The following is a 12,756-nucleotide window of genomic DNA, read 5'->3' as shown; positions in this document are numbered from 1 at the left end:
CAACCATAAAATTATTTTTGTTGCTACTTCATAACTGTAATTTTGCTACTGTTATGAATCATAATATAAATTATCTGATATGCAGGATGTATTTTCATTGTTACAAACTGAACATAATTAAAGCATAGTGATTAATCACAAAAACAGTATGTAATTATATATGTGTTTTGCGATGGTCTTAGGCGACCCCTGTGAAAGGGTCGTTTGACCCCCAAAGGGGTCGCGACCCACAGGGTTGAGAACCGCTGACTTAGAAGGTCCTACTCAGCGTGTGTCTCTGCCATTAACTCTGTTCTTATCTTCTGTTCTCTCCGTCATTTTCTTAGTTTCAGCCATTGGTTGCCTTCCTGGTCCTAGAACTGCCAGATTTGCACCCAACTCAGGGCCTTTGAATGTGCTATTTTGTCTGCCTGGAAAGCTCTTCCCTCAGATACCCAATTATTCCCAGTGAACTCTTCTCTGGTGTCCTAACTGAAAATTCAGTCTCTTCTCCTGACACTCAATATTCCCTTTGCTTCTTAATTTTTTCTTTTTAGCTTAACGTTATACTAACATACCTTATATTTAACTTGTTATTTATATTCTGGCTTCCCCATGAGGACAGAGCCCCTGAGGACAGGATACCTGGCACATAGGAGGCATGTGAGACATACTAACTAGATGGAATGAATGAAAGGCTTCAGGTAGTTTGCAGGTTGTAGTTAACACGTAACTTGCTCTTTGTGAGTTTTTTTTTTTTTTTTAGTTTTTGAGAAAGGCATTAGGATTGATGGCATGAATGAATTACTAGTTTTATACCGACCTTGTTTTAAATTCTTTCCAAAGCTGAGGTGACGTTGCTCTGGTTACTTATACCAAAACTTTTTGTAATATTTTATGATGTTCTGATTATAGTCACTGTTTCTTTTAATTACTTGATTCCGTTTCATTCTTACTTTTCTGTACAGTGAACCTTCTCATCTGTTGTACCTGTTGGAACACACCTGGAAAGATGCCAGGTTCATTTTGCAGATCATGTGTGAGCTAAATGTTCTTCCATTAGCACTGCAGATCACCAACATTGCTGGGAACATTATGGTAAATTTAACTTAGAAAGGGGGAAAAAAGCATTTCCTGTTGGAATCAGTGTTTGCTTGGGGTAGTTGTTACACGATAATGAGTCTAAATGCATCCTTAGAAAATGAGTAACTTGTATTCTGAAAGCTGGGCTTCTTTAGTAAAATGAAGAACTGGTTGGGAGAAGGGGAGTAAAACCAGGCCGCAGTATGTTGAAATTTGGGTGAACATAAGGATCATCTCTCATATCTGGATATTTCATTCAGGGAATGGTCCATTTGCGAGTAAAGAAATTGCCCAAGTTGTCAGTATTTTAGGCTCCCTGTGTTTCCTTTTAACTATAATGCTTAAAGAAAATGCTAGCAATAATTTAGTACCCTTAAAAAACACAGCCCTTCTTATGAGAAATGATTTTGAAGGAGGCGCTATGATTTAAATTTACCAAGTCAGAGTTGCTTTTTGTTGTGATTTTGAGCTCAAATTAAAAAATGAAATTCTGTTTCATAGTCCAGGACGCTGATGGGTGGACGAGCTGAGCGTAATGAGTTCTTGTTGCTTCATGCATTTTATGAAAATAATTATATTGTTCCCGACAAGCAGATTTTCAGGAAGCTTCACCAAAAACTGGTGGGTCTAAAATTGTATAGTGTTTTGCCTTTTCTTATTCCCTTTTTTTTATTACCTTATAGGTTCTTTTTGATGTGATAACATCTGCTTCCATAATAATTAATCCCCTGTGTACTATAGAAACTGAATCAAATTTATTCTGTTACGTTTGTGTGGTCATTTCCTTCTCCACTTTTTCTCTCTACAGATAAAAATCGCGAAGTAAGCCTCTCTGATGGGTGACCATACATGGAAAGGGTTTTGCCACCTTAGCCCTACTCAAAAGTTACATGCCAGTTTTATCCTTTATTTCCTGAAACGTGCGAGCCTTTATTTTGGTGTTGCATGGTCGCATTTTTACATAGTAGTAGTATTAAGGTCCCCACAATCAGGTTTCGGAAGGGGCCTCCATCACAACGGAACCAAAACTTACAGCTACTGCTCCATCGGCACTGATAGCAATTGTTTCAGAATGTGAATTTAATGTGAAAACGATTCAGGTTCTTGTGTTTGCTTGTTTCACATGTACATTGTCACAACTGGTGTACCGAATATTAACCTAGAGAAGTTTGACTTCTGCTGAGGCATTGAATGTTGACGATTAACTACCTGGGAATACATTTTCAGTATGGAGTTATTTATTTATTTGTTTAATCTTCCCCCGAGGACATTTTTTCAATGCTTTTAGAGAGGGGAAGGGAAAGTGAGAGTGAGAGAGAGAGACAGAGACAGAGAGATAACAGAGACAGACAGACAGATACATCAGTGTGAGAGAGAAATAGTAATTGCCTTCTTGTAAACGCCCCAACTGGGAATCAAACCTTCAACCTTTTAGTCTACAAGGACAACACTTCAGCTAACTGAGCCACACCGGCCAGGGCTGAACCTACTTATTTTAAGGTGTCCATATTAATGATAAGAATAATGTTAATATCTATATGAAATAATTTTGTATTTTTACATCATGAATGTTAATGAATTTAAGGAGATTCTTCTACAATCCCAGTTTTTACGTAATATGAAAGGTTGTATTTCTAGTATCCATTGATTTAAAAGAGTGAGGTTCTATGAATTCAGAAAATTTTTAAAGTAAAATTTGCTCAGTGATATAGAATTTTTTCAGTAACTACCATCCTTTGCGTTCATTTAGCTTCATTAACATATTACAATAACTGTCTTTGCCCACAGGTAAGACCATTAACTAAAAGTAAAGAATGTTTATTAAAACTGTATACAGTAGTCCCTCTCTATATCGCGGTTCACTTATTGCGGCCTCACTGTATCATGGGATTTTTAAAACTATTATATTATTTATCACAGATTTTTTGCTATATCGCAGGATTTTGCGGTACTGTATACGTATGTTGTTAGTTACGTAGGTTTAAGAGTGTAAAATATGTTTAAGAACATGAGTAGTGTTTATAAAAGTGTGGAAAAGGTTAATGGAGTGGGAAAGGTTAATAAGGGACTGGGAACGGTTTATAAGTGTGTGGGAAGGGTTATAAAGCCTTAAAATATATATAAATACTAAAATAAATGGAATGTTCCTACTTCGTAGATTTTCACCTATCGTGGGGTGGGGTGAGGTCTAGAACGTAATACCCGCGATAAGCGAGGGAATACTGTAGTTCCAGTTTTTTCCCCCTTTGCTCCCCTCTGCCCAGTACCCTCTTCCCTCCAGCAATCCCCCCCCCAGTACTGGTTGACTGTTTTTTTCTTCCTTATATTCCAAATCATTGATTTGAATCCCAGTTTCCATCCCTTTACCCTTGGTTTTGTGAGATTTTTCTTCATTTCAGTTGGCATAGCCTTCACTTCTTCTCTTATGCGTTAGCCTTATTTAAGCATATCTGTCGAGCCTGTGAGCATCTTTATCACCAGTGTTTTGAACTCTGCATCTGTTAGGTTGACTATCTCCTCATTGCCTAGTTCTCCCACTGGAACCTTGATCCATTCCTTCTTTTGGGCCATATTTCTCTGTCTCTGCATCTAAACTGGAGATGGATTCTGATATGGCTCTTAAATTGTCCAATTTGAACTGCTTACATTATATTCAAATTGCCCAATTAATTACAAATTATTTAATTTAAAAGGTTAAAGCTTCAAGAAAAATTTCAATTTAACTTGACATAATTTATTTCTTAGGTTGTTGAAAATGGTGGCAGCCCAGAAGCATGAGCTTATCTATGATTGCGAAATGCTTTTTACTTTGCATAAAAAGGGGGAAAAAGGAAACCATTTACATATGTGTACATGCCAACCACTCCCCACCAAATAAACAAAAAACCCACAATGATCCTTAGGCACCTATGACTTAAACACAAATTCTGACTGAGTAACAACAATGAAGGTGTCCTGTGACATTCAGAAAAGCTGTTTTCTAATGCAGAGGAAAGAATATACCATGGTATGAAATGTTCTTTTCTGAAGTTCTCTTTCCATTTGATGTTAGGGAGATGAAGATGAAGACATTGATGGAGATGCCAATAAATACAAAAAAGGACGTAAGAAAGCAGCTTATGCTGGAGGCTTGGTACTGGATCCTAAAGTTGGTAAGGTTGAGCATTCAACTGGCTTGTCCTGGTGCTAAGGAATTTCTTAATGCAGAGCTTGGCTTGAGAAACTAGAAGACATGACTTAAATTTTGTAAGTTAGCAAATAGGTCTCATAATAGCATTATTTTATACTGGACAGCAAAATCAAACAAAGTTTAGACAGTAACCACCAAATTGAACTTCTGTTATAACAAGAGAATAACTTTCCCTGTTGTTATGAATAGCAAAGAAGATGTTTTGTGGTACACAGAGTAGAAAATCTTTTTTTAGCATCTTAATCATTTTTAAGTGTGTAGATGATTGGTATTAAGTATATTCACATTGTTGTGTAGGAATTAATGTGAATTTTATCAAGTAACTAGAACCCTAAATAGGAGACATTTTAAATCAATCAGTTGTAATGAAACAGATCAGTAGTCCAGTTGTCCTTTGCTGTTAGCTAGATCTGGGCTTGAACTCTGGCTTTGTAATCTTGGGCTTCTTGTTTAACCTCTAATAAGCCTTTGTTTCCTGTTCCGTAAATTGGAGGTAGGAATAATATCTACTGCACAGAGATTTAAGGAATAAAAGTGATTGTTTAGTACAGTGCCCAACACAGAGTAAGCTTTTAATATGTTTGCTATTGTTATTATTGTCTTACTAGTGGACATGTACTTTTATTGAGTGAGTTTCTTCTTGAGGTGAAGAAAACTCTTTGTAAATGTCCTAGAGAAATATAGTAGCTTTCTGTTCACCCTTTTCAAGTAAAAAGGGTGGATCGTTCCACTACTGACAAATCTCCGTCTCTTGTCTGATTTTCGCACTGTGTACAGGTGAGTGCGCTGCTCATTTTATTCTTTGAAGGTGTGATTGTAAAAAGTATATATAACCACTCATTAGTAGAGATCGCTAAATATTTTTGGAGCAGAGGTGGGAGGGAATGCTTGCTTGAAGGAGAATTTAACATTTTTTTTTGAAATAAATATGACACCTGTCTATATTAAGTGATATGGGAAAGTGTTTGCCCGTCATAGGGTGTACTTTGGGAACTTCTGGGGAAGGGACCACTTGTAGGTGGTTTCAAGGTGAGAGAGGGTCTGTTGTGACCTGACGTTTTGCTCTAGTCCAAGCCATTTTTATAAAGTGGTAGAGCCGACACCTTTTTTCCTTTCATCTACCTCACAGCTCTGGATAGTATATTGTTTCTAATATACTTCAGAGTTTAGTACTCCTAATGTAATGTTTTGACAAATCTGCTTCTTTGGAAGAGTTTTTGTAACATGGCTTTTTCCACTCCAGGTTTTTATGATAAGTTCATTTTGCTTCTGGACTTCAACAGTTTATATCCTTCCATCATTCAAGAATTCAACATTTGTTTTACAACAGTGCAAAGAGTTTCTTCAGAGGCCCAGAAAGTTACAGAGGTTTGTGTTCAACTGGGGGCTCTTGAAATTGAGATAGAAAGTAGTACTTAAAGAAGAGAAGCAAAAGGGTTAGCATTTAGTTTTCTCCCCTGAAAGGTACATTATGTCCTTTCTTAGTAGTCAGAAAAGGGAGAGGGTTGGATAGAAAGAAACTCAGAGTAGTGTTGTGCCTTTTTTATTTCACAGCTTTATTGAGATGTTGTAATTGACATACCATACAATTTACACATTTAAAGTGTACAAGTTAATGGCTGTTGGTGTGTTCACAGGGTTTGTAACCTTCACCATAGTTTATATTAGGACATTTTCATTACTCCCCAAGGAAACCCCCTACCTTTTACTTGTAACTTCAAAATCCCCTACCTTTTACTTGTAACTTCTGTCACTCCCTTCACCCCTTTTAGATCTAGGCAACCACTACTCTTTCTGCCTCTGTAGATTTGTGTATTTTGGACATTTCGTATAAAGGGAATCGTATGTGACCTTTTATGTCTGGCTTATTTCACTTAGCATACTGTTTTCAAGATTTATCCATGTTGTAGCATATATTAGTATTTCATTCATTTTTATTGCTGAATATTTTGTTGTATGGACGTATATCACATTTTGTTTATTTTAGAATCATGTCAATTTATGCAAAAATAGCTGCTGGGATTTTGATAGGAATTGTATTGGATCTATAGATCAGTTTGGGGAGTATTGTCGTCTTAACAGTGTTAAGTCTTCCAATCTGTGAAAATTGAGTCTTTTCATTTATTTAGGTATTTAATTTATTTCAATGATGTTTTCTCGTTTTCTGTGTATAATTCTTGCACTTATTAAAATTAAATATACTCCTAAATATTTTATCCTTTTTTGGTGTATAATATTATACATTAAATTGTCTCCTTTCATTTTTATATTGTTCATTGCTAGCATATAGAAAAATAACTCGTTTTTGTATGTTGGTCTTGTATCCTGCAACCTTACTGAACTCATTTATTAGTTCTGTGCATTCCTTATGATTTTCTGTATACAGAATCATGTCATCTGCAAATAAAGATCATTTTAATTCTTCTTACCTATCTGGCTGCCTTATATTTCTTTCCCTTGCCTAATTGCCATAACTAGAACCTCCAGTACAATGTTAAGTAGAAGTGCAAGAGCAGAAACCCACGTCTTGTTCTTGATCTTTGGTGACCACATATAGTCTTTCACCATTAAGTATGATGCTAGCTGTGGGTTTTCCAGAGATGTCCTTTATCAAGTTGAGTAAGCTCCCTTCTGTTCTTAGTTTATTCTAGTTTATTGGGTTTTTTTTTTTTAATCACAAACAGGTAGTGTACCAACTGCATTTCTGGGATAAATCCCGCTTGGTCTTGGTGGTGTATAATCTTTTTTATATGTTGCTGGACTTGATTTACTTTTGCTGAGGAATTTTTTGTCTGGATTCATAAGGGCTATTGATGTGTATTTGTCTTTTCTTATGTCTTTGGTTTTGGTATTAGGATAATACTGGCCTGATAGAATGAGCTGGGAAGTGTTCCCTCCTTTCCTTTCTTCTCCTCCCTCCTCCCCCTCTGCCCCTCCTCCCCGCCCCTTCCTGCCCTTCCTCCCCTTTCCCTCCGCTCTTCTTCCTCCTCCTCCTCCTCTCCCCTCACCTTCCTCCTCCTCCTCTTCTTTTGGTCTTGTTTGTGAGGGATTTCTGTTAATTATTTAACTATGTGGTCTTAACACTTTTCCTTTTTTGATTACTAATTCAGTGTCTTGTTAATAGGTTTTTGCAGATTTTCTTTTTCTCCTTGAGTCAGTTTCAGTTGTATGTGTCTTTCTAGGGATTTCTCCATTTCGTGTAGGTTATCTAATTTCTTGGTATAAAATTGTTTATAGTATTCCTTTATAATCATTGTTATTTCTTTAAGGTCAGTAGTGATATCCCCTCTTTTATTCCTGATTTTAGTAATTTCAGTGTTCTTTTTTACTTTGTCACTATAGTCCAAAAGTTTGTCAGTTTTATTGGCCTTTTCAGAGAAGTACGTTTGGTTTCCTTGATTTCTCTATTGCTTCTTTGTTCTCTATTTCATTTATTTATGCTGTAATCTTTATTCTTTTCTCTGCTTTATTTGGTTTAGTTTGCCCTTTTTCTAGTTGCTTAAGGTGGAAGTTTAGATTATTGATTTCAGATCTTCTCTTGTAATATAAATATTTACAATTATAAATTTTCCTACAAGCACTGCTTTAGCTTCATCCATGAGTTTTAGTATGTCAGTCCCCTCTTCCATATGTTAACCATTGATCTGACTTCTATCACCATAGCTTAATTTTGCCTGTTCTAGAACTTCATGTAAATGGAGTGATACAGTATGTACTCTTTTGTGTCTGGCTTTTTTTTTTTTTTTTAGATTTTATTTATTTGTTTTTAGAGAGAGGAGAAAGAGAGGGAGAGAAACATCAATGTGTGGTTGCCTCTCATGTGCCCCCAACTGGTGACCTGGTGTGCAGCCCAGGCATGTGCCCTGACTGGGAATCGAACCAGCGACACTTGGTTCACAGGCTGACGCTTGATCCGTTGAGCCACAGCAGCCAGGGCTGTGTGTCTGGCTTTTTTGTTCAACATAATGTTCTTGAGATTCATCCATGTTGTTGCATTATCAGTAGTTCTTTCCTCTCTACTGCTGAAAAATATTCCACGCTTTATTCTCTTGAGATGAGCATTTGGATTGTCTTCAGTTTCTGGCTATTATTCATACATCTGCTGTGAATATTCTTGTACAGATCTTTTTGTGGATGTGTACTTTCAATTTAGTGGGGGTCAATATCTAGGGAGTGAATTTGCTGGTTTGTATAGGAAATGTATGTTTAATTCCAAAAGAACCTGTCAAAATGTTTTCCTAAGTATTTGTGCCATTTTATACTCCTGCCAGCCATGTGTGTGAGTTCTTCCCCATCACCTTCAGCACTTGGTATTTTCAGTCTTTTAGTTTTTTTCCATGAAAGCATTGATAAGTGATTCTACTCACTAAGCAACCTTTTTAAAAGAATCTTTTTGAATTCTTTCACATGGATTTTAATTTAACCAGTGATCCTTCAGTCAACAGTTTTATGTGGGGCTTAATAATTCGTATATAAAGCTTATACAATTGACTTTCAGTAGGCAATTGGTTAGATTTTATTCTCTAGCAGTAAAAGATAAATTAGCATACTATCTTTGTATATTGTTTTTCTCTGCCTCTTTGTACATGTGGCAGAGGATGTCTATTTGCTTTTTAGCTCTTGAATTTACATGTCGGTTAGTTCTACCCACATGCTTGGGAGCTGTTTTTCAGTCCCAGTTCCATATTCCCAGTAGAGAGAATCTTACAGGCTTGCCTAGCCTACCTGGTCCCATCAGCTGTGACCACAGGGATGGGTTCATGGAGTACAAACATAGCTACTAAGGGTGAGCCTTTCTATGGGACTAAAGGGTAATTCTGCAGAGACAGTATTAGGTAGACTTCCCCAAAAGGTAATGACTGCATTTGATTAATAATTTTCTCTGGGCTCTGTCCTGCAACAGTGTTAGCATTACTAGCACTCCTTCTCCCCCGACACTGTTTTTTATTTGAGCTTTCGAGTTCAGATTCTGGATATATGATAGAATCATTTCAGAGTTGGAAGGGACCTTATAGGTCATCTATGAAATGCTATACATGTAGCAATTTATAGGTTCCATCTCATTTTTCTGTCCAGTCATTTGGTCCTCAGCTAGTGCCACATGGCTAATGGTGGTAGAGCCAGGCATGGATTATAAATATCTTGACTCCAAATCCTTTCAGTTTACTTTTTATCTGACCTCCGTAGTTGCTGTAAATAAATTGGAATGTATGCCAAGATCTCTTTTAATAGGTTTGTTACCATCATTTGCCGTATTGGAAAACAATAAGTCCCTACTACTATTGTAAGATTGTTCGTTGGAAGGTATTGATCTTTATAAAAGCAGATATTTTGTAAAAAGGTGAGTTATCAAGTGGCATTGACATGACATACTTAAAGCAAGAGGTTTATTTTAAATTCTGAATCCTTGAAGGGCAAACGTGTCTGGCTTTTCTTTGCAGTCTGTTAATAGAATTAATGGAGGCTTGAGAAAAATGGTCTAATGCTTTCCCTGTTCTTCCCTGCTGTAACTTTTAATATAAGAAGACTGCTGGTTGCTTTTCTAAAATGATGGTATTCTTCTACTGATTACAAAGCAATATATAGATCTATGCTAAGGAATATATACAGGGGGTGGGCAAAGCAGGTTTACAGTTGATCATATGGAAAATAATATGATAATAAATAAGAATAAGAATAAACTGCTTCATGTACTCGTTACTGTAAATGTTCTTTTACTCACCCCTGTATGTATCAATTTTTAGAAATGTCATGGCCTATTTAAATACGTGTTCCCAGTTCCTAAAGTAAATTTGTTGATTTAGTATTTAGTCCTTTTTTTAGTGTAAAACATTTAAAGTAATTGCTATGATTTTCCATAGCTTTAGAAATTACAGCATTTTGTTTGGTAGTACCCATGACTTAAAACAGTAGTTCAGTTGCTGTTTTTTAAAAAAATCGTAGGCCCTGGCTGCTGTGACTCAGTGGATTGAGCGTCGGCCTGCGAGCCAAGTGTCGCTGGTTCGATTCCCAGTCAGGGCACATTACTAGGTTGCATGCCAGGTCCCCAGTTGGGGGCACGAGTGAGAGGCAACCACACACACACACAAAAAAAAATAAAAATAAAAAAATCGTAGAGGTCTCTCTTTTAGTGTGTTTATTTTAAAAACAGTTTCCCCAAACATGTTTCTCCCCAATCTTGTTGAAGAGAAGAGAGGAGCATGTGTAAAAATTCATGCCTTTAGATGATATCTACATCTGTCATTATCTAAAGGGGTGAGAGATACTGGGCAGTATTGACATGTTTTGTAGCCTTCTCTGCCCACGCTTTGCCACCCATGCATTGTAGACCTTTACTGTACCAGAAAGTAGTTTTTCAAGATGTGATCATGGGGTAGAGCTCCCGCAAACTATTTTAGACATTTATTCAATGGAAGTTCGATTTGTCTGTAATTTCTCTTGTGTGTTCATCAGGATGAAGAACAAGAACGGATCCCTGAGCTGCCAGATCCAAGCCTAGAAATGGGCATTTTGCCCAGAGAGATCCGGAAACTGGTAGAGCGGAGGAAACAAGTCAAACAGCTAATGAAGCAGCAAGATTTAAATCCAGACCTTGTTCTTCAGGTATAACTTCACTAAGAGGCATCTGAGTGACAGCCTGAGCTTTTAGAACCTGATTATCTGGGAATGATTTAAACATGATGCTGTGGGCAAATGCATGAGGGCCTATTTTACATTTGTGGGCAGGGAACCATTCAAAAATACTAGAGTGTCTCAAAAATGGAAGGTGCCTCTACCTGCAAAGCTGTATTTGAGCAAGGTTCTTCTGACTTCGGGAGCTTTGGGGTTTGGGTTTACTTGCTTCTAGGAAGTCAGGAAATCGTGGCTCTGGGAGGACAGGTCGGGTGTGTTAAGAGTTCTTTTTTTCAGGAATACTGAGGGTTTCTCCTTCTCACTGGTCATTTAGAAAGACGTCTAATGTAATGCTTAAGCATCTGCAAATATTACTGTTTGTATTTTGTCCTTGTGTGGCCTGCAGTATGACATTCGACAGAAGGCTTTGAAGCTCACGGCAAACAGTATGTACGGCTGCCTGGGATTTTCCTTCAGCAGATTTTACGCCAAGCCACTGGCTGCTTTGGTGACATACAAAGGAAGGGAGGTAAATGGTGGAACATTCACGTCTCTAAAAATGAGAGTGTCTTTAACTGTACATGTTATTATGTGGGAGAACCAAGCTTGTTTGTCCTCTTTTATGACAAATTTGAGAAAGATGGGCTTTTAGATAATGATTCATTCATTCATCCATTAAGTAAGAGAGAGAGAGAGAGAGAGAGAGAGAGAGAGTGTGTGTGTGTGTGTGTTTATTGAGTATCTACTATGTGCCAGATGTTCTTGTAGGCACTGAGGGTAGAGTCTCAAGCAAAACATAAAAGGTTCCTGCATCCTGAGGCTCACATTCTACCAGGGCAGGGGTTATAGAGGCGCATGTGATGGGAACTTGGCGTGGGGAGAGGATAGTTTGGGAAAACAGACTGTAAATAAGTGAAGAAATAAATACAAAAAAATAGGAGAATATGATAGAAGTAAATGCTGTGCAGATAATAAAACAAGGTAGTAAGTTAGTTAAGTTGACTAGTTTAGATTGGTTAGGGAAGGCTTCTGTGGAAGTCACAAGAATGAGACCTAAATGACAATAAGGCAGCTGTTTTTTTTGTTTGTTTGTTTTTATTTCTGTCTTTTACTGTTGTTTTAGGGTTGGAGAGTCGAGGAAAGGAAGAAGTCAAGGAGGATGCCTCTCCTTTGTTTTAATAGCTGGTTAGCTAGTGGACCCATTTCCTAAGATGGAGAAATCTAGAAGAGAGAGATTAAGAGTTCTGTCTTGGCTGTGTTACCTTTGAGATTTGTAAAGATCTCTAGGCATATTAAGTAGGCAGTTGGATGTAGAATTCCACCATTCCAGGAATACATCAAGACAAGACTTATGGATTGAGTTTTTTGCTATTTGCTTTAGAAAGATGGGCCAGTTAACAGTAGATTTGACACTATAAGCTCCATCTGCTGTAGCACTGTGTACACGGGTTTTTCCTAATTTGTAAAAGAATAGTTACATTAAACATTAATTCCTTTTAATTCTAGTAAACTGTTGATTCCTGTCAGTGGGTTTAAGACTATCAGCCTTAAAAGGTAGTTAATGACTGTGGGCAGTTCTGCTTGTGTTGGGCGTCTGGATGCAGAATATTCTAGAGCAGGGCTTGGCAAACTGTGGCCTATGGGCCAAATCCAATCTGCTGTCTAGTTTTATAAATAAAATTTTATTGGATCACAGCCATACTCATTCATTTATGTATTGCCTATGGCTGCTTTTGTGCTACATCAGTGGAGTGGAGTAGTCAAGATAGAGACTTGCATGGCCTGCAAAGCCCTAAATGTTTACTCTCTGGCCCTTTCCAGAAAAATAAGTTTTTGCTGACCCTGCTTCAGAGTCTAGATCAGCGCTATCCAATAGAACTTTGAGATGATAA

The 12,756-nt window shown here is 37.3% G+C and overlaps 1 protein-coding gene and 1 non-coding gene across 2 annotated transcripts in view; both read left to right on the top strand.

The window, feature by feature from the left end:
• The window catches only part of POLA1 (DNA polymerase alpha 1, catalytic subunit), a 280,884-nt gene that overhangs the window by 38,966 nt on the left and 229,162 nt on the right, over positions 1-12,756 (top strand). Inside the window, exons 21-26 of the mRNA XM_090264342.1 lie at positions 948-1,077; positions 1,564-1,683; positions 4,115-4,214; positions 5,496-5,620; positions 10,706-10,855; positions 11,271-11,393. Coding sequence (XP_090120468.1) covers positions 948-1,077; positions 1,564-1,683; positions 4,115-4,214; positions 5,496-5,620; positions 10,706-10,855; positions 11,271-11,393 — 748 coding nt within the window. The remainder of the gene's footprint in view (positions 1-947; positions 1,078-1,563; positions 1,684-4,114; positions 4,215-5,495; positions 5,621-10,705; positions 10,856-11,270; positions 11,394-12,756) is intronic.
• On the top strand, positions 4,861-4,994 carry LOC149991742 (small Cajal body-specific RNA 24). The gene has a single exon (XR_016508786.1).

The sequence above is a fragment of the Furipterus horrens genome, unplaced genomic scaffold (genome assembly GCF_987537825.1).
Source record: "Furipterus horrens unplaced genomic scaffold, mFurHor1.1.pri manual_scaffold_17, whole genome shotgun sequence".
Classification (NCBI taxonomy): Eukaryota; Metazoa; Chordata; class Mammalia; order Chiroptera; family Furipteridae; genus Furipterus; species Furipterus horrens.
The sequence above is the reverse complement of the archived record's forward strand: the minus strand, read 5'-3'. Positions and strand labels throughout refer to the sequence as shown.